The sequence below is a fragment of the Grus americana genome, chromosome 2, assembly GCF_028858705.1.
Source record: "Grus americana isolate bGruAme1 chromosome 2, bGruAme1.mat, whole genome shotgun sequence".
Classification (NCBI taxonomy): domain Eukaryota; kingdom Metazoa; phylum Chordata; class Aves; order Gruiformes; family Gruidae; genus Grus; species Grus americana.
This window is the reverse complement of record NC_072853.1, coordinates 57906775-57929370: the sequence shown is the minus strand read 5'-3', so window position 1 is coordinate 57929370 and position 22596 is coordinate 57906775. Positions and strand designations below refer to the sequence as shown.

The window sequence follows — 22596 nt, the reverse complement described above, 5'->3', positions numbered from 1 at the left end:
TAATTTCCCTTCAGTGTGATTTCTCCTCATCTAACACACCAAATCAGATGCTTCTGAACATAATATGGTAAAGGGTAGAACTTATCAGAATATGGAAACATATTTTTTACTCTTATTTATAGTGGTAGGGGTAAACATCGAGCAGCAGCACAATCAGCAGCGTCTTAGAGTTCAGTGCTGCTGTCCTTAAATAATGCCAGCTGAAATTAAAGAATAAATGAATAACGACAGGTTAAAAATAGAGAGCTGCTTCACGTGTGAATATTCTGGATAACTCTGGATATCCGCTGTGAAACCCCGCTGAGAAACACCAAAAGCTACTTCATTCTGACAGCTGGCTTACTATTAAAAAACGTTGAAAATTTACCCAAACTCTATATATGTGGTGTATGTTTGGGAGAGGGAAATGTGGGTGACGGTGACAGAAGATTTATTCTGACAGCTCTTAGCATTATTAAACTGGTGCCAGGTTAACTCAGATTTTAGGACAGTTTCTTTATCCTCTCGACTTGAAACTCAGCATCACGCTCCTGAAATTCCAGACCTAAATGAAAGCTGAAAATAGCTTATTACCGTCTTCACTTCTATAACCCAGGCTGTTGCTGATGGTTAGTGGAGAAGGAAAGCCCTTTCCTTCTCCTGGTCACTGCAAGCACTACGCCGGGGGCATCACTCGGGTAAGGCAGAGGCTAGCAGTCAGAAAGTGCAAGTTTTATCACTTTTGCTAGCCACAGACCTGAGATATTTGGAAGACTTCTGCCTGGTATAAAACTGGCATAATACGAGAGTTTACTTATGTAATATGTTATTGCGGTGCAGGAATCGCTGTACTTCTTGAAATGATAAGAAACTGAACCCATGCTAATCGTTCCACTGTCACAACTCTCTTTCTTTGTATTTATTGATGTGGTTTTCCTCCATTAAAGTTCCCTTGCTGGTCTGCTGGGCTTCCCCTCAGTATTTGCAAAGGCTGAAGTTTACAGTGTTGGAGGATGTGGAATGGCCGCAAAATAAATCTAACGAATCCCTAGCAGAGAGAGAGAGATAGAGAGAGGAACTATGGGCTGGGCTATGCCAGCAGGTCCAATCCCTGCATGGTGAAAAACCTTACCATCCTCAGGTACAGTATAATGCGCGTATTCAGGAAAGTAATCTTCGATTTTTGATTTCCCTGCCAAGACTTTTTCAGCCAGCATGTCCTGTTTATTCAAGAACAAAATGATAGAAATGGTCCGTAACCACCTGTCAAAAACGAAAACAAATGTTTGTGTTATCTCTGACATGTTAATCAAGGAAAACATATCACTTCAATAGAAAATTTACTGGCTGTCCTGGTGTGGACAGAGAGTGAAGTAGAGTGGAACATGCTTCAACAGGAAAAAAAAGATGACCTAAATTATTGTTTTGATTGGGCTGCACCTGTGCTGGTGGGTATATTTATAGGATCTGTAAATACATTTATAAAAACCACAGTAGGCATTGCTGAAGGGAGCAGTCTTCAAATATTGTTTTCTAAATTATCCTTTTGCTGTTGAGTTGGGAAAATGATGACATTTCCTAAAAGCACCATAGTCCAAACCCAGACATTACTGTCTACTTTGGTTCTGCTGAAGTGAAAGAAAAAGGCTGGAAAGCTGCCTTCCCTCAGACTGCTCTGTCTTACTAACAGTTCATCCACGCAGATATCCCATGTTTTAGGGTGGCCTGCATGACACCTGATGAATTAAAAGAAAATAATCTCTTTTTTTCCCCAATTAATACCTATCCATCGCTGTGACGATGTACTTTTGGGACTCGCGCTTAACATTTTTCCTCACTCTACCTTCAATCACTTCTCAGTGCAGAGCATCCTCATATGTATGTGCTGAAAACTTTGCTACCTTATTTTGTGTGATGTTTTTACTTATTCTCCATCAGGAACCTATTCAGACTGCTATTTGGTTACATATTTACAATTTACATACACTGTGGTGGAATGGCAATTTAACAGCAATTACAATTAGATTAGATCTGAAATATCATCCCACAAGGCAGAGAAACTGTGCTCTCAGAGACGGGTCTTACGAGAGCGGCTGCCCACGCGGGTACTGAGCGCAGTGCCAGCCAGCGAATTGAATGCAATGCCAACAGCTAGCTGCTCCTGCCGCTGTGTTTGAGGAGGAGATGAAATGTAATTTGGAGGATGCTCTCAGCCTCGGCCAAGCAGCACAGTGATGCCAGGAAGGGGTCTCCCCTGCTTCCTTCACAGCAGCTGGCACGGGGAGCTTGCCTTTTCCAAGCTGTCCCCATGACCCGCATCGTTTTGGCAGCAGCGGCAAAATGCCATGGCTGCCGCTGGGGAGGGGTATGCGCTGTGGGGGCACTCTGCGACCTGGCCCCAGCTGGACAATTTCTGAATAAGCAATCTGAGCATATAGTAAGGGGAGTCCTGTTTTGTAAGGAGTTGAACTGTAGCTGAATTGGGGAGGGTGGGGGAGGGAAAGGAGGCATGTTTTTACCTATTATTCCAGATACTTTTGAAAAGGTCCAGGGATTCCCGTAGTCTGTTTGTGTTATTGTCTTCCCTTATTACCATGTTGTAGCTGCTGCAAGCCACAACGAAGATTATAGCTGTGACATCTGGGCAGAGAACACAAAAGAAAGAAAGGAGAGAGAAAAGAGCATAACCATTATCCCAGCACATACTCCTTGGGGTAACACTGCCATTATGGCCCAAATACCCAAAGAAAATATCTGTAACACTGGACATTAGTCACTGTATTAGGGACACTAGATTCATGTGTGAACATGAACACTAAGTTGCTCACACTTCAGAGAATAAGTTCAAAATAAAAATGTGGAATATTTTTACTTACCATTAAAGCATTGGATCCATTTTCTCCTCTCATCTCTCTGGCCACCTACATCAAACATGCTGTTAAAAAGCCATAGGATGTTATATCACTTATGTGTACTAGGAAAGTCACACGAAGCATGCAGCACGAGGGTTCGCTTTTTAAAAATCTGACAGCCCCAAGGACAGCAGAAGTAAAATACTGCCCAAAGGGGAGAGAGATCTGCTGATGCTGCGCTGCATGTCAGAGAGCTGCACAGCTCCACCTGCCCTGCTCTGCCAGGAGAAGGCGACTGAACCCATAAAATGAGAAATATACTCTTTTTCCAGGGCAAGTGTTGGCCCTTCCAGCCCACAGAAGCCCATGTGGCATTTAACGTTGGACGTACTGTACTATAAGCAAGGGCAAGTTTTGGCCTATTTTGAAGGGTGATGTGGGAAGCGCGTCTGTAAGGAGGAGGACACGGGGGAAGCTCTGCCCCATCAGTGCTGCTACCTTTCTGGGCAAGAACCAGTGAGGGGAGGAAGCCCAATGGCAGGTGTTTTACAGATACACAGCATAAAACTCCTGCAGCCCTGTAGAAGGGAGACATTTAACTCTCCTCGTCCCACCGTACAAAGTCTGACTCAAGGCAGGATTCCCACTGACTTCTGTGAGATCTTATCCTCAAAAGTACTATATGAGTTTACAGTGCTATACCAATGAACCGGTTAGTAAAAACAGCCACAGACAACCCCACAATAGAGCATCACTAATACATATAACTAATATCAGCTCTTTTTACAAAGTATAAGGCAATTTTACTAGGACTTATGAAAGAGAGCTAAAAAACCAAACCAAACAAACCCCTCCCCCCAACTCCCACCCTAAACCTACTATAACAAGCCTACATGATCACAGACATCTGAATTAAGTTGTTAACAAGTAGTATGATATTCATAAATTATTACTAAGAGACTTACTGGAAATTTACTTTGTCTACTTGAAATCTTGTTTCAAAAATCCCTGATGTCAACACTCTGCATCTTAATAGGTCCTGGAAATGAGAACACAGAAGCTCATTAGCAAGGTTTTTTCTCTAACCTCATTTTGTTTGTAAAAGCATGGAATATTATTTTCCATGAAAAGTCTTAAACGTTCCATTTAATTAAAGTTCAATCAGACTTGTTAGTAAAACTATATTTGTCCATACTGACACAGTGGATATACACAAACATCATCTCTGCATGGCTTGTGCACACTTAGAAAGCAGGAGACGCTATATGTGTTCTCCCTAGCGCACACTGAAACCTGTTATTGATGGTCATATAATTTTGTATGTGATGTAGATAATGAATTCTGAAGTTACATAAAACTAAGAAAAATATGTTATTCATGTCATAGAGTCAAGTATTCAAATGTTAGAAAACTCTAGATTTACAGTTGCCCAGGCAACCTTAATTCTGCCCTCTTTTGTACTGAATGAGACAGGAATCCTATCAAAATAATCGCTTGTGACTGAGTAATGAGAGCTCTATTACAGAGCACAGGGGAACAGAATTTAGGTTGTACATAAATCTGACATTTTTTTCTTATTTTTCAAACTAGCAATACTTTACAACTTAAATAACATTCTTTTAATAATTTAAAAAAATTAAATTCCTAGATTCTCAAAGGAAGTAGGCAAAAGCAATTTATGATGCATACCTCAGGCAACTAGCTCACCATGTGCCATCGTCATCACCAGCAGCATTTTTAACTTTGACTATCTACAACTGCTGCTTGGGCAGTGGGTGCAGAACAAAATCAGAGGCTGGAGAAAGCTGCCGGCTGCCTGATGGGGATGAACCCCACTGGGCAGCCACCTCTCGGCGCAGCTGCCTGCCTGGGGAGCGCTCCCTTCCTGGGGTGAGGGAAGGGGCGCTCGGTCTAGCTTAGCCCTCCTTGCCACACAGCGGCTGCAAAAAGCAGGGAGGGAAGGAGGCAGTCAGCGGTGCAGAATCCAAGCAGTTTAGCTTTTTCCCCTACCCTACCATCTAGTGCTTCAAGTACTCTGGTAGCTGGGAAACCTCATCTGCTTTGACAGTTGCATGAACTCAGTTGAAGGCCACTTATTTAATTATTTTAGTTATTTTATATGTTACTGCAATTTTCTGTCACTCACTGACATTTATTTGCTATTGGACTCAGTCATTATTTTGAGATGGTGCAAAAAATATTAAAGAAAGTAAGAGAAAAAAGGAAAGCAGTGATTTTTACCAGTTAATTCAGCATGACAACTGGTACAGCATAACAGGATGAAAAGCCAAAAGCAAAAGTTTTCCACCTGCCAAATACCAAAGGCCTCTTCTGATCTTTGGAGACACAGGGCATTTCTTCCCAAAGGAAATATCAGGACAAAATTCTAGATGATGAATGACTGCTCCAGGTAGAGAAAGGTCTCCCAGGAACAAACAGGCCAACACCAACATAAATAATGAAAGCAAAAACGAGGCTTTGCTTCATTGACTTCTCTCTCCAGCTGAGTGGTATCGATGCTAAAATCAGACTGTGAGGTCTAGATGGAGTAAATCCCAGTGCTACTGCTTTGGTCTGAAAATGTCTTGAGGGCTTTAATAATTGATCCTATATTGGGTCACCTATACAAGTTTCACCTTATAATACAATGCATACTACTTTTTACTGCCTTCTATTTCAGGATACGGTCAGAGTAATTGGACAGACAGGCTTGTGGTTATAGACCTACACTCGGTCTGAAGGAACAGGCTCTGCTCCGCACACTTCCTTGTGTGATCTCTGGCAGGTCACTTCATTTCTCCGAATTTCAGTCCCTGATTGCACAATGAGATTTGGCAATTGTATTTTTTCAAGGGCATCCACTCATTATTACACTTTGCATGGTTAGACTGAATTATCCAGTGCAAGGATTCTCTTCTGCCACCTCTGTTTGCAGTTTATGACGTGGTCCACAATCTTGGCTGAGACTACTAGATGACAGCAGCACTGAAAAACAACAACCTCAGAACAAGTTTGCCAAGGAGACAACCTGCCCAAGGAAACCACACAGCCTGAGCTCAGGGAAGGCAGCCAAAGCTGTGCACTATGGTGAAGACCATTCTTGCATCAAGGCTGCGCCACTTCAGCCTTAACTTTCCTGAACGTGTTTGTCATTAGAGCATTCTATCAAGATGTATCTTGATATCTGGGAAAAAGGTGTACTGTCCTGAAAATAAGGCTTAAATAGAAACTGTCCTGCCCATAGGAGATGGGCACAGGCTGGAAAGAAGGTGTCTGCATGCCTGCAGAGAAGCCCATGAGGTCTGCTGCTGCTGCTGGTGCTCTCCCCTGAATTTGGACACTAGATCTGCTGCAGGCTTCTGCCTCTGATGGACATGGGAAGCCTCCCTTGGGGTTTCCATCACTTCCACCATTGAAATAAAACACTGCTTCTGTGTAGTGAAGGCTGGTGAGGGAAATCGTAGGCTTTTACGTTTATATTTTCTGTTCCCTTCACTTTGTTTGCGGGACACAGAATGGAAAGCAAGAAGAAATAACAGACATATTACAGGAATCACTGACCTACATATAATAAAAGACAAGCTTGCACCATCAAAAAGCCTGTTCTTCTTTAATATCCATTACTTAAACTGCTAGACTGTATTTTGATATTATGCGGTATGCCCTATTTCAGCTGCTGTTGGGACTAAAATAAATTATGTAAAGAAATCATGCGAATGGGCATCCTGGTTCAGACCTTACCCCATTAGTTATACTAACCTGATCTGTGGGTGTGTAGTCATCCATGCTGACACTGTCAATTCTTTCTAAAAAGCTGGAAGAAAAATAAACATGCACTTAGATACATAAAATACTGTCTAGTATAACACTTTATACTACCTTTTCTGGTTTAGACTCCTGCTGCAAAGTAAAACACAAGTCCAATGGTAAAGGTACGAGCCTGATGATTTACTTACATTAACGACTGAGGTTACATTTTCGGAGTCAAACAGCTTTATCCCCACACTTTGTTTCAATACATCGCTTCTATGCTTTCCATTATGCAGTACTCACAAGTGGTCCAAATGCAGTTAAATGTTATAATTTTGTGAAGTCTACTAAAACATCCTAAGACTAACCATGTGTCATGACATTCTATGGTTGTTTAGACATAAAAAAGATTTTGGGGTTTAAAAAATAAAATGGGGCAAAGGGTTGCCTTTATTTAGCATAATGCTAATCCAGCATAATGTTATGTTAATTACCGTCTCAGTAACCTTAGCAGAAATGCTTGTTAATATACACAAATAGCTTAGGACTGACATGCTGCCCTCAAACACTGCAAGTAAAGCATAAGAAGTGGGAAGCAAAACTGATATGAAGTGGAGGTTAAACAATCTGACTCTTTATGTCGCCAAAACTCAGTGAGATGCCTAAGGTGAAACACAAACTTACTACTGCAGGGAAGGACAAGAGAAAAGAGAGCCAGAAAAAAAGGAGGGACCACATTCTCCAGTTATTTAAAAAATCTTGTCAAGCTTTAATTCTTTCCTATAACATGTTAGAATGGCAGTTATTAAGGACATAAAAATGTGATTTTGCATGTACAGCTAATATAGTGGGGGTTCTCCTCTCTCTTTCACCTATTTCTTAGATTTCATGTGAGCTCAGCTGGCTTGTTTTTCCCAGACTGCCTATATGACTTAGAAGCTTTCTGGAATTTCTGCATTGTTATTTAGTATTTGGCAATGAATATCCCACCATCTGACTCATCTTGCTACAATATTATCAAGATTTCTTTATCAACTGGCAAGTTTTTCTCAATTTTACTTGGGTGTGCCTGTGGCATCTACTTAATTGCAGTGGGAAAGATGAAAAACCAGTGAACTCTTGACTTGCAACGTGACTCACTGTCAACACAGGGGTCACACACACTGACCAGTTGAAAAAATACACCCCTAAAAGCCTGTTTGTAATTCTCATAGCACTTTCCCACGGATACGAACTGAAATGAAAAGAAAATATGCTACGTATATATTTACTTATACTATATTTCCTTTTTGAACCTCCATTGTTATAACAGGGAAACAAAATGCAGTATCTACAGTTAGAATATCCAGCTTTTCTTTCCGGATGATCAAGGTGTCAAGGCCAAGCATATTGTTAAAAAATCACTGTTTAGCATGACATGATGCGTGCCTGATAACAAAACTATTCTGAACAAACTATAAAAAAAAAATCACCTTTTGCAAAACTGCCTCCCTCGCCAAAAGCCACCATAAACTTATACAAAGATATAAAAGTACATCTTTATAGTCAACTACAGTCACTGTGAGAAAGCAGCTGTATTCAGACTGAACCTTTTGGTCAGATGATTTTCGTCACCTTGAGAATATTCATTAAGCAAAGTTTAACTCAGTTACCCCTGCAGTTAATGCAGACACTGGAGCAGAGCGAGGTATTTTTAACTGGTACACCTATCATTAACACAACTCTCACCTCACGCTTGCAGCACACGAGATGTAAAAAGAAGGTAAAAAAACCCAAACCGAAAATACCTCCAAGCTGAATCTCTCCCTAAACATGGAGCAATTTTCCTTAACATGGCCATTCAGGTAGCAGTCCTGTATTTCCAAGTCCATTTCAAAGTTCTCTTTCCGTTTTCTTAACAGTTTGATGCAACAGGCTCGGAAACAGTCACTTTTCATCAGGGTAAAAGGTTAGCAGAGGGGTAAATCCAGGTCTCTGAGCGCAGTAAGGTGGACACACCAGCAAGTTTAACAAGCCTGCAGAAAACGTGCAGGAGCATGAGGGAGAGCCAGCAAACTGCTGTGGGCAGTGCAATCGCTTGCACAGCTTGGGATCGATAAATGCAACAGAAGTTGGGGGGAAAATGCTCCTCAACTACAGCTGGCACGGAAAGAGCTTTGGTTGGGGGTGTGGACAGAAGCGACAGGTGTGGATGGTTGGACTTGATGATCTTAGAGGTCTTTTCCAACCTTAAAGATTCTATGATTCTATGATTCCATAAGTATTTGTGCACAAATACGACTCCATCACAAACCTCACAGGACAGCGTGAATCAGTGTTTTTCTTGCAGAAGCATTCCTTCTGGAGTTGATGTATAAATCAGAGACGATACATCTTGTCTCAATACCAAGGTCATGTTGGCAGACTTTATCCAAAATGATTAAACATGGTATTTAGTACCAATTCACATCTCTTTCACCTATACAACAAGCACTTCAGGAAGGTTATTGGTTGTTAGCATCTGCATTTTCCAAACAGGCAAATTATAGTGAGGAACAGAGGAGTAACGCAGAATTACACGACAAATAATCCATGGCAGGGTTGGGAATGAGGTAAGTCTCCTAATTAGATGTCCTACGTATCGGCCCAAGTCATTTAGAAATCATCAGCTTCTTCCTGGTAAAAGGATCCGTTTCAAATACCCTAAACAACAACATCACAGCTAAGAGAGAGTGAGCTCTGATAAATATTACGCGCTTAAAAATTATCACTTGACATAGCAACTGTAACATTTTAGGCTTGTAAGGTTGCTGGCCACATAAAATAAATGCAATGATTTACAAGGTTTTACCTGCCACCCTGCTGTATTAAGCTGTAACGATATCACTGGCGTCCAATAAATCAACAGGCAATTATTAGGATTTGGCTAAATTTCATAGCTTTACAGAAAATTAACCTTTTCAGTGTGTGGACAGGCTTCCGAAGATTTCTTTTGCAGCTACATTAAACGTGCACTGAGATTTCTACACACTGAAACACAAAAAGCTATACTCTTCCTGTTTTGAAAGAAAATGATTTCTCGAATATCTTTAATATAAGCTCCTTACTTGGCTAATTAGCACACTATCAAAAAATAGCTCTGACAGGCAAATGTACATAGTAGGTACAAGTAATGGATTCCAGATGAGATAAGGAGTCAATACTGCCTCATCACTAAATACACTAACTTCATTCTCATTACTGTATTAAAATGGGAAAAATGGAATCACTTTTCTAAATTGCTTTCTAAAGTGCGTTAATTTCTACTAATCCTAAATGCCTCTAATAATTATGTTCTGGCATAATATACATTATTTCACACATATACATTTATATACACACCAGCAAATTTTAAATTTACATGACTAAAATTTCAATTTAAAGTGCTTAAGCACAAAGATACCTCCCAACTGTGGCAACGCTCATGTCTCCACTCAAAGAATCAGTGTGAGGAAAACACAATAACAGAGAAATGAATAAAAATGGACACCAGTATCACTTATTCTCTCTTTTTAGATCCTGTTTTTTTCAGCTCAGGGATAAAATTATTTTCGCAGAATTATGCCTTTATACAATACTGACAAGTCTTCTATTTATGCAGCTTCTATAGAAACCCATACTCAGGATTTATGTTAATTCTGCAGTGACTACTTTGCATGCATGTGCAATGAACTTTAAACTCACGCATTCAACTGTGAATAAAACTGTAACATATGATATAATATTTATATTTCTACTTCACAATTGTGGTTTTATTTATAAAGGATTCAGTCTGATAATTGGTATGACATTTAGGTTCTTTTTAATTTTACGGTAGGGTGTTTTACATTTCCCTACATGGAACAGCACAAACATTTTTTTTTTTTTAAACTAAATTAGGCAAGATATTGGAAGGAAGGTCTTCACTGCTCTGTTTGGAAATGCAGTGGTTTGGTTTGCCCCCAAATTAAAGCAAAGAAAAATGTACTGATAAAAGTTAAAAAAAAACAATCACGAGCTACTGACATTATTATATCTATTATTAAGCTGATCTGTAGTTTTATAAATATCTTCACTGAGTTTCCTAGGAAACTCAGCTGACACTTAGTTTGACAAGCAATCTCTAAATTTTATATTATGCAAGCTGTGAACACAAAAGTACAGGTTTTAGATGTGCCTGCCAGTGCATGTGGGAACTATCAATAAGCATTATTCTCTTTAAAAACCATAGCAATTTGAGCAGCATTAGCAGCTATACAAGAATTTCTGAAAAAAGGATTCATAAATGCACAAATAAAGAGGAGGTAATGGTACATGAAAATCCTTTTCTTACTGGGTAGATCACTACGCAGCTCTGTAGAGATATTCTGACCCCACAAACAAAATCACAATTAAAAGAAAAATCACGTCTTGAGAAGAATACGACAGACACAAACCTCATGCTATATTTGTAAGTGTATTTTGACATCCAAAGAATTGGAAAGATGAAGTGCTAAACCGCAGATCAATACAACAAACTACACATTTTAATAAATCTTCATCTACTTCAACCATTTTTTGTACTCTCACCCCAACATTTCAAAGGCCTTGTATCAAATAGTTGCTGTGGAAAACAAAAAATCAAACCCACGTCAAAAATGCTCGTCTCTAAAAGAAAAAGGTAATGTGGCACATCTTTAAGGCTGTAGCTTGAAGTTCTTAGAGTGAAGAATCTCAAATTTACCCTCAAGTAAGTTGTCAGGGTCAGTAAACCTTTACATTTCTGATGGACCATTAAGAGCTTTGCAAACTCCTCAGTCAGGCTCAAAAACCTGCAAAAGCACCATAATCTACTATGTGAAACCATCCAGGACCAGGACTTTGAATTCCATCCTCTTTGGACTGCAGTAAGTCACAGGTGAGGCAGACATTTCACAATGACAACACCTACCCCAGGTCTCTAGGGAGCTGAAATGGAATAAATATTTTTTTTTCCTTTCTGTTGCAGTCATTGGGGACAATATAAAGATTTGAACTTCCCCCCCCCTTCTTTCCATAAAATATAAATATATATATTAATATCAGCTAAGGGATTACAATCCTGTTAACTCTTCCTGCAATATTTGAAATAGGAAACTACAGATTTCTGGTTTGGAGAATACCTTAGGCTTCATGGATGGGCTTCAAGCAACCTCACACTATGCTAATATATTTCCTGGTAACTGAAAAAGACCTAATGAAAACAGCCCCCTGTGGTATTCTAACCCCTAAAGGATTAATTTTCCCAAGTCACTGCCGAAAATATCAGCAGAAATCCCTCAGAGGACATTGGTAAGATTTAATGGCTAAGGATTTTCCTGTCAAATTTAAATAGTCACGATATTTTAAATACAGGTTCTGTGTGGTAGTGGAGTATTTCCCATCTCCCTTCCTACCGCTGTCGCAGTGGGTTCCCATGAGGAATCAGCCCAGCAGCGAAGGCTGGAGGCAGAGGGAAGGGAGGGCCCGATGCCTGGTTTGGATCCACTCTGGCTCACCTATGTCGTCCTCCATTCCTGAGTGACCAATTGCCGCATAAGCTCTTAGGGAAGAAAACATCCAGTGCAAACACTGAAGATGTTACTGAAATTGCATATTTATTTCTGAAGGGTTAGCAATCTATGTATTGATAGTCATTGCCAAGCGTTTTTGGCACCTGCTAAGAGTGCCGGTTCCCCAGGACTTCCTTTTTGCTCCCGGACGTTAAAAAACCCGTCTATTTCAATACCGACGTGAGCCTGCCATAACCGTCTCTTCAGCTGCCCGCGTAGGGGTGACACACTTGGAAGAGGGGAGATGACAGCAGGGAAGGGGGAAGCTGCTGCCCTCCCGCCGGGGCCGGGGCCTGCCGGGGCGGGCTTGGGGACTGCAGGGGGCAGCCTCTGCCCGGCCAGACTCTCCCGGCTCCCGGCTCCCGGCCCCCGCCCTGCGCCCGCCCCTCCCCGCTCCAGGCACTTCCCGGACTGCCGCTCAGTTGGATCTCGCGGTGAGATTTTGCTAAAATACAGGTGAAACTTTAATAAAGATCTCCAGAATTTACCTTGCTCCTTTTTTTTTTTTTTTTAACTTGTCAAAACCGTATTTTCTCAAGGCCTGCCAGTCTCCCAGCAGACCTCAAGCCATCTCGCCCCGGGGTTGGCAAAGGGCTGCTTGGAGGTTACTAAAAAAAAGTAAGATTTACTCACAGAAACACACCTTCACCCATGCGCAACTCATGTCTCGCTGGCAAGGAAACTGTTGCAATCAGGAGATGAAAAGGTTAAACAGGAGGCAAAGAGGGAGAGCAAAGTACAGTCATGCCTGAAACCCGCCGGCTTGTTAACAGGCCAGTGAAGTCTGAGGATTTGTGGTTTAAAAGCGTTTGGCCAGCCCTCTGCTTGGGGCGAGGGGGGATGTGGCCGGGAGGCAGCCGGAGGCAGGTCACCCACCAGCCCGCCGGAACCATGGACAACCGATACGCAGCCTGGATGCTGTATGACTTCTGGAGAAGCTGTGTGTTTCCCCACAGCAGCACCAGCCCCTCTGAGCTTGCTTCAGAGAGAGAGAGGGGTAAAAAGACTAGGAAGGGTCTTGGGCTACTGATGGCCATCTCTCCTAGATACACAAGCAACGGCACTTTGTTGTCCCAGTGTCTGTACCACTTGCTGGTGGCACGAGCAGCTCAACAGAGAAGTGTATAGTCCGTGTAGTTTCATTGCATGGCTGCTGCAAGCTGTGGCCCCATCCACCATGAAGTCATCAAGAGCAAAGTCATCACGAGGCGCTTTATTGGTACCAGCAAACTATGCTCCCCAGTAATCCCATGAAGCAGGAAAATTCTAGTTTAAACTCCATTTACAGATGACGACTTTGGCTGAGACATTAAAAGCAAAGACAGATGACAAAGGTTGCAACTGAGGGCTCGTACACCATTCACCAGGTTACCCTTTCCCACAAGGAGCCAGACAGCTGGCAGCGATCAGGAGCATGTTTGGTGAGGATAAAGAAAGATGGCTAAAACCTGTAGAAGAGTTTTCTTAATCTGTGGGCTCAGTTAAGAGAGTTTCTAAGGAGATATCCATTTTAACCTCACTTTCTCCACTTCTAAGTTACCTTTTCTCAGTATGTACTGCAGAACATTTCTAAGCTTCACAGGCTTTGGCACGTGTCCAGCTATTAACCTAAACAAATGCACAAAAAGTTCAACTGCATTAAGCGTTTCAGATCTATAAGCAGTACCCCTTTTCTGCTTAATAATAGGAATCCCATTTTATTTTTTTAATTGAAAATACATGAACTAAACTAAAAAATGAATAAATAGTATGACTTCCATAACTGCTTGCCCCCACTGGTTCCCTAAATTTGTTAAGAAGCAGTGTGAATTTTGGGAAATGCATTTCTCCCTTCTAAATTTAGCAAACTAACCACTTTTTGGCTTAGCAGATGTTTTTGCTTTCCGAGCAAGAGGCCTATGGGGATCATCATTAACCCTCTTCTTAACATAAACACTGACTAAGACTTAAATCTGGAAAACTGTCATTCACACAGAAAGGTTAACAGGCTCCAAGAGAAATGAGACTCATCATCTGCAACTTCTGCTATGTGGGATCTCAGAGAAGAGGCAAGAAGATGGGCAAAGAGAGAAAGAAAAGGAAAGGTTATTTTTTTATTTATCTTAAAAAGAACAATATTTTTCTACTGCGTATGATCAGGCGTTTTATTCCCAGGGGTGCAAGTGGCTGAGCTGCTGCAAAACATGGACTAATAATGAAGTACTGATAAAAATCTGAGGCTTAGACCAGCACACGCAGACCCTCCTTCTGACCACATTCACACCAGCTTGAATCCACTGACTTCAGTGAACTTTCTTTTTCCTCATGAGAGGACAGTCCTAGGCAGATAATCATTACACGCATATTGGTATGCCCATGGAGCATTTATATAGACACAGATTTGAGTTCTGCAATGTAAAGGCTACAAGGAGCACATTCTGCAATTCTAAGTGCCGTTTTGAACAGAGGACTGAAAGATAATAACCTGAAAACAGAAAGCTCATATTACATCATCCAGAGATTTCTGGATCCTGACTGCTTTGTGAGCTGACGTATGGCAGACTAGGATCTCTTTATCCACTGTCTAAATAAAACAACCGTTTAACATCTTCCAGCAACTACACAAACTGGTGCTGGAAGTGAAGCAGAGAATACCTGAAACATCAGGTGAGATACATGGGAAGAATGCAACCATCCCATCAGGACCTGGAGAATGTGCCTTTAGACAGAATGATAGATCAAAACCGTGGGTTTATGTCCCACTAACTAAAGTGCATAGAAGATCTCACCTCCACCTCTTCAGGCAAATTCTTCAAAAAGAACTTGGACTTTGATGTTCAAGAAGGTGAACTGTGGGAAAATGCCTTAATAATATTTGGAAGTGTAAAATCTATCAGGTTTACAAGCACCAACTACATACCACAAGGTTGCCAGGGGATGTCAAAAGTTAGCAAAATGTATTTTCACTGGATGTTGCAGATACAGCTTTCCCTGTTACTTGCAAGCTTATCTTGCTGTGATATGGAATATTTATTTCAGTGCAATTTACACATTCTGGTTGATGGTTTTGTTTTCAAAAACTGTTGCACTGTGGATATCCTCTTAGTGTACACAAAATCCTCCAAGTGCTGTGAGCCCTGAAGAATGCCAAATCCAGGTTAGAAAGAGCACTGGTTGTTGGAAATTAAAGATCTCTTACTCTGGTGGAAGTGGTTTGGAATAATAAGTCTGCTATGGTGATTGCCAGAAAAGAAAAACCAGTTTGACTGGAGTTTTCTATAGGAGGTTGATAAAAGAGAAAGCAGAAAATCCCCAAACAGGAGAAGCAAAGGTAACAAAACACAGACTTAAAAGGAAGTCACGAGAAGTTTGTGTTTACCTGTGGCACCAATCCAGGTTCAGTGCAAGAGAACTTGCTGCCAAGAGATTTCATGTCTAAAAGTCAAACCAGATGATTCAAAAAAGAGGATGCTACTAACCCCCAGAAAACGCAGACCAAGAAAAGTGAACTCTTCAGGGTAGTGAATGCTCCTGGCCAGGAAAAGCACACATCCATGTTTATTACTGTTTTCAGATCTATGCATTTTTTGTGACATGTAAATGAAAGGAACAGTGTGTTAAAATCCTGCACAAAATGAGAGTGTATCTGTTTGCTTTCACCTACCATTTGTTTGTCAGGTGTTGACATGACCCAGAGAATTGACATGGCTGGAGTCCTGGTGAGTGCTGGGGTTAAACAGGAGGACTGGCACTAATTCCAAGGCTTAAGATTTGGATCACAGGATCAGCTCTCATCAGGATGTCTTAGAGGTTCCAAGACATAGACAGGATCCGGAGTTCCTATAGATACCTACCATTTGAGGAATATGAGGGCTTCTAACATATGTCCAACCAGAGAAGAAGCTTTCTAGGGCTGTATGTAAGACATGAAGTACGTCATCAGTGCAAACTAAGAAAAATGAAAAATTTGCTCTATGGAAAAGTCAGGAAGGTGACCAGCTTTCTACACAGTGGGAACAGAGGAAGTGTTAATGCAGACCTTGCAGAACACCTGATAAAAATCCTTGTCCATTCTCTAACATTGCACTCTTGTGTGAAGGGCATGCTTCACGAAAGGTGAAGGTCATGCTGGACACAAACTCTGTGAGCGGCCCTTCAATGTGCAGGGCTGTTGTGTGGTTCACCAGCACATTCTCAGAGTTACTGGAATAGGATACTACCTCGTCAATCTTCAAGGCAAGAAAACTTACACAACAGGGCAAAAATTAGTGGCTCAGGAGTTAAAGAACAGAAAGATGCTGAGGACTGCCATCCTTCTAGTGGTTCAAGAGCATTTTACCCCAAAACACCCAACAGAACCATTGCACCCATCGTTCAGAGGTAGACATGTTGCCTTCCCTTTAGCAGAGTGAAGAGACACGGTAATCTTTAACCTTCAATGGGAAGGACTCAAAGCCTGCTCTTCCCAAACTTGTTTGTGCCATGCACCAGAATTTATTAGGGCTTCCCTACTTGTAATATAGAGCATACAGGTTATCCTGCTTATTCCCATGCACAACACACTTTGGAGCTGTACATGAAAAACACCATCAGATAAATATCTGTATATGATCAGCTGCCTTAGAAATTACCAGGTGAAAGTAAGAACATCAAGCAGAGGTCTAGCAGTGCAAATGCAAACGCTAGACATAATCATTAGACTCATAAGAAAATTCCTGCATCTTTACAAATGATGCTGCTGAAATGTTTTCATTAAATCACCATTATCCTGCCCATTTTAGAACAGGATATATTTAACCACTGAATGTATTCAAGCAATTGGTCATAACACCTACGGCTCGGCTGAGTGATTACCTTGGGTAGCTGGAGGAAGGCATGGAGCTGAAGTGGGGAGATGAATTGTTACTACAAAAATGAAAGGAAGAAGGATACAGTCCTTTAACCATGTCCAACTTGCTAATAATTTGCCTAATTCCGTTTAATAGTTACAAGCTATTATTTAAACAAGGGTTATACAACTAGTGTTCAAAGCTAGCCCTACAACCCTGCTACCTGTACGTTTGACAGTAAGTCATGTTAACACTAATGTTTACTACTAATACCGCATTTTGTGAAAAGCATTCCTAACTCTGCACTCTATACTTTTCTTTCCATTCCCATCAACTTCCCTTGATGTTTTTCAGTGTACAGTGCATTTGTACTATTAAAACAACAATACAATGAGTTGGGTTTGAGGAATGAGGAAAATAATTATGCAACAACCTATGTCCTGCTTCAAGTTACTTTAAAGATTACATTATGCTTCTGTTTTTCAATCTCTGTACCAAACAGGTGGTTGTCAATTTGGGGGCCTGGTTTACTACAAGCTGGAGCAAAGGGGTCTTGGTTTGTGGGTAACAGTGAATTCACAAGCAATCCTCGCATCGCCGCTGCTCCCCGCATGGGCACCGTGCTGAGACGCACACCACCAGTGCCAGCATGCCACTACAGCCCGAGGCACGAGAGCTAGGGAAGGGGGGGGGGCTGAGCGCACCGGCCACGCCGCGCTGGTGCTGCAATACAGCAGCAGCACCCAGGCCAGCCCGAGGACCCGCATGGAGCCTCCTGTAAGCCCAGCAGTTGCAGCTCCTTGCAAGATTGTGGCCAACGTCACCACCCCTTAGGGTACCGTGGTGCTCCTGTGAGAACAACTTTGGCCTTTACAGCTGAAAAGTCACCCTGCCACTTTGTTGGACCTGATGCTTTGTACCATGTACACATCTGCAAGGAAGAGCAGAAGCTTGATAAAAGCTTACTTTGTAAAAAAAAAAAATAATCCACTGAGGCCAATTTTAAATCCTGGACAACTTCTAAAGCTCCTAAAAACAGGCACCGAGAAGGAAGATGAACTTCTCAATCTATCTTCTCCACCCATACAGTTAGTGGAAAAAACATGGAAGATTTATGCAACAGCAGCTGGGGAAGGCTGAAAAGGATCTACAAATAAGGCATAAATGTCCGAAACCCAAAGCCACTTGTCAGTTCACATTTCAAAATGTTGTCTTCTCTTTTTTTTTTTTTTTCTCTTAAAGAGGAGATTAAAAATACCATTCCCAACTTGCATGTAACCTGTGGAAATGAAAACCAGGAATCATTTGTTCTCTAAATATGGAACCATCACTCAGGCGTTTATGTAATGATGTATGTAGCCGGTGATATATTGGCAGGTCATCCTGCGGTTGGGCTGTGAGTGCAAGTATAAGTTTTGTATTTTCAGGGAGAAAAGCAGATGGATTTTTATCCTTTTGCTTTTTGTTTCCCACTTCAAACCTGAGGGCTCCTGGAACAAAATTCCTTACCAGATTATCTTTTCCCATCAAACTGTGTGCGCATGTGACTTTGTGGCTCAGATGCTGGGAAATGCTCTGAGAAGGAACGAGCCCAGCACCTGTCCTGAGGGCGAGAACCACTTTTGTGATAGCCACTAAGGATCTGACTTTTTTCCCCAGGAAAGTCCATAGTAAATCAAATTATTATATAAAAGTTCTTCAAAAGTTCTATTGCTTGGGACAGTGAGTGCCTTCAGGAGGCAGTGCCAGGAGGATCTAAAGTAGGGTGTGAAGACGAATAAGGACCTTTCACGTTAGCCTCTGGGATCTTGGCTCTGCAGTGAGATGAAACTTCAATCACACAGAGTTGGACATTTGTCAAACAATAAATCTAGAAAGCTTCACTAAGCGATTCCAGACCTAAACTGCAAAGTTACAGACAAAACCCCAGCCCTGCACAAAGGAGTATCCTATAGAATTATTATCTCTGCCTAATACCTCAAGAGTGAGTTTTTAAATTAATGGTATAGTATTTTTAAAAATGTTCTTCCCTTTCCTACAAAAAACCTAAAAAACCTTTCTCCAAAATAGCTTTCAATGATAAGGTGCATTGTGGTTCAGTGCAAATAGAGTGAAGATTAATTAGAGTCTGGACATTTTACTAAAGTCATCACAGAAACAGAATCAAACCACAAAGTTTTGTTGTTGTTTGGTTTTCTACTTCCCAATTAAATGGGATTTCTAATCCCAAATACCAGAGCACAGGTATGGCAGCCAAATCTGCAGGCATTTATTTTAATCGAATAAACACACAGATAATTGTTAATCTTATAATCCCTTCAAATCATTAGTAACCTTAATTAGATTACAAATAATCCAGTACTAACTGTAAATACTGATCTCTTGCCCTTAACAAATGTCTGTCTTGCAACAGGGTATCATGCATTAGACTTCATGCACCCAAAGTTCACACTTCCTTCAGAAAAATAATTACTTTGCTTTGTGGAGGGGCACATTGACACAAAGTTTAAGTAAATCCAAAAAGTATGCCTTTACAACATAACTGTGGTGACATTTCGAAAGCAAAAGCCATTCCTTAATTAGGCAGGTGCTGATACTTTTCCTGTTTTACAAGATGCTTTTTTGAGATGGTCTCAGTGCTACTCATATTCAAAAAGCAAAAAGTCATACTCAAAGGAACCATCTCTGACTGAGGTTTTTAAATTTCACTATTTTATTAAGTATTTCTAATACCTTCAGCACAAACCCTTGAAAGCCCCACAACAAATGGAAAACAAATCAAGAAGTGTAAGTAATAAACAACTGCACATCTTTAGAGACATACGTCTTCCTTTACTGGTTATGTCTTGGATCTGGGGCTGCTCTGACCTAAATGCAGCTCAAGCGCTGCAATGCACTTCTGAGCAGATTCGGTGTCAAAACGTTACGTGGACAAAAGCCAAATCACAGAAGTGAAGAAACGGGGATGTTTCCAACTGGTTTTTATGCCTTTTGCTTGTGTTTCTTCCCTTCTCAGCACTGAGAAACTGTACGACGGGCTCCACCAGGACAATTTCTGGGTGTCCTGGGCGATCCCTGCCCCTCTGGACAAGATGCGGACATTACGTAGACTGACAGCCCACGCCGGTAGGAAAGAAATGATGACCAGAATTAATCTGAAACATATTAGAAGTGCATTGAAAAACTGCTGATCTATTCTTCAAAACTGACACCATTTTCAGGGTGAGTCATTTTCTCATAGAAGCTACGGGTAAGAGGGAATTTTAATAACTGTAGAACAAATGTAGATAAAATAAACAAAAATAAACGGCAAGATATTTCAACTATGGGGCAGCTTTGTACTTTCCTGCAATATTTTTTTCTTTTGTCAGAATGATTAAATATTTCAGATATACAGATGGACTAAGAAATTCAGTGCAAGAAAAGCTTTGATTCTATGGAGACTCACTCTCAGGCATAGTTTTAAATTTAAGATATAAGTAATCCTACTGAATGCGACAAGAGTTTGGAATTCAATGGGACTGCTCATATGCTTAAAAGATCACTAATGTGTGCAAAATTTTGGACATCAAGCCTGAGCGAAGGTCTTTCCCTTAAAGCAAATGGAGATACCAGTTCATACCTGTGTCATTCTCTACAAGTGTAATCATCTTCCTATTAAGAGTAACCTGTAAAGAGATTTTTCTAAAACCCAGCATCTTTAGATACAGATCGTTAGCCCTCTCTCATATCTTCCAAGTAGCATGCTTAACAGAGGATATAATAAACGTGATAAATAACGCTTTACGTAATAGCAGTTTTGCCAGCACCTGACCTACAGGAACCATCGGCGTACAGTGAGCACTGACAGGCTGCTCTGCAACCTCCTGCAAGCCACCAGGAACAAGTCAGGCTCCAGCTTCACCTCCTGGTGTGGCACATCATTACATTTTAAATGCTTCTCTTCAATACAAAGTGGATGAATTTAAATAATCTTCTGAGGACACTGGAACAAAGCCACAACCTAGCTCACTTTCTAGGAAGTACCTGCTCCCTGTCCGGTACCTGCCGTGGGTTATCTATCTATCTATCTATCTATCTATCTATCTATGGGTTACTATCACCTGCCACACCAACCCAGGGGCTGGTCTTTAAGGTGAGGGGGCCCCAGGTTATATGCTGCTTTATAAAGCAAGACCTGCACATTGATTTGTTCCAACAACTGGGAAAACTAATACTATGCCCAGGTCATAATCTTCTATCATTAATGCTAATTTATCCTCTGAGAAGAATCACCATACAAGTGCTATGAGGTATCTCCAATTACCCATGCAGAATTTGTTTTCCAATGTGATTGATTTTCTTCAGCAGTTCACCTTACAATATTTTCTGTTCTGGCAAGGAATACAACATCATGCAACACCCATGTCCTGCTTAATTACAGCAGGAGAATAAAAAAAGGACCAGAAAAGTCAATTATGCTATAGCAACTCACTCCTTTACGCCCTTACCCCACGGGTATTCTTTTAAAAAGTGTTTTTAAGACAAAATTTGTTGGTACTGAGAATTTGAATGACTATGATCTTTATCTTTAAATGTGACAGAAGAGAGAGGTGCCTGCAAGTAGAACACAGGTGAACAGTACTGGTGACCCAACTAGACTTTTCTGTATTTACTGCTTCAAACACAACTATACTGATTATCATCAGAAGGCTGGTAATATGTTGGCTAGAATTAAAATTTAGTACAGATATCATATAGACACCAAATGTCAAGGACATGACCACACATAACATTGAAAACACAATTCAATACAATGAGGGATTGGAAATAAAGTTTTACAGAAGAGCCAGTGCATCATGGGTCATAATATATATTAAAATGACCAATTATATAAAATAAACCATGACCTACGATTGTTAAGGTAACAAATGGAATGCAAGATACAATGAGAAACCAATGGATTAATATTCATAAATAAAAATAATATTGTAAAACTATACCTAACAAAGAAAATTAATTATGACATGAAATGAAATACAGCTGGAACATTCTGAAGGACATGCGTTTCGCATAAACCTGCAACCAACCATTTTTAGGCTGTGCACAAATTAATTGGTCTATTTTTTCTCTATAATTGTCAATAAAACTATTTGTCCAGATTAGCACTAAGCCATCTTTAAACTTGCAAGATGTATTTTATTCTAACTTTCCCCAGAATGTGCATTCAGGTGATCAGGACTGCCCTGGGTAGCCCCAGAGTTCACTTATATATATATATATATATACATGCATCTGTATCAGCGTTGAAGAGCTTTGTTCCGTTATTTACATCATCTACTGAGCATCTGAAGGAACATCTCTGAACAAAGCTTTATGAGGAAAATTGTGGAAGGAGCAATTTAGATAGAAATATATCAAAATTGAAGCCATGAAAGAAGGAAAGGTTTGCTTATTTATAGTACAAAGAAATTCCATCTGGTTAGGCTGTGGGCTTTTTCTTGTAGAAATTAAACAGGAAATTAATCTCTTCCCCCCTTATAAAGCAAGGCATTTTCATTTATGATGCCAATAGCATGATATTTGTAGATTTGTGTGCCATCAGTCGTTAATCAGCCTCATAGCATTTATAAGGTAGAAGGATATCTCCTGACAGATACA

The 22596-nt window shown here is 40.7% G+C and overlaps 1 protein-coding gene across 3 annotated transcripts in view; it reads right to left on the bottom strand.

The window, feature by feature from the left end:
* The window catches only part of GNAL (G protein subunit alpha L), a 213500-nt gene that overhangs the window by 8297 nt on the left and 182607 nt on the right, over positions 1–22596 (bottom strand). For all 3 annotated transcript variants that reach the window (XM_054817315.1, XM_054817316.1, XM_054817317.1), the window contains exons 6-10: positions 6591–6645; positions 3797–3870; positions 2856–2914; positions 2499–2619; positions 1112–1242 (exon numbers count right to left, since the gene is read on the bottom strand). In XM_054817315.1, the coding sequence (XP_054673290.1) occupies positions 1112–1242; positions 2499–2619; positions 2856–2914; positions 3797–3870; positions 6591–6645 (440 nt within the window). The remainder of the gene's footprint in view (positions 1–1111; positions 1243–2498; positions 2620–2855; positions 2915–3796; positions 3871–6590; positions 6646–22596) is intronic.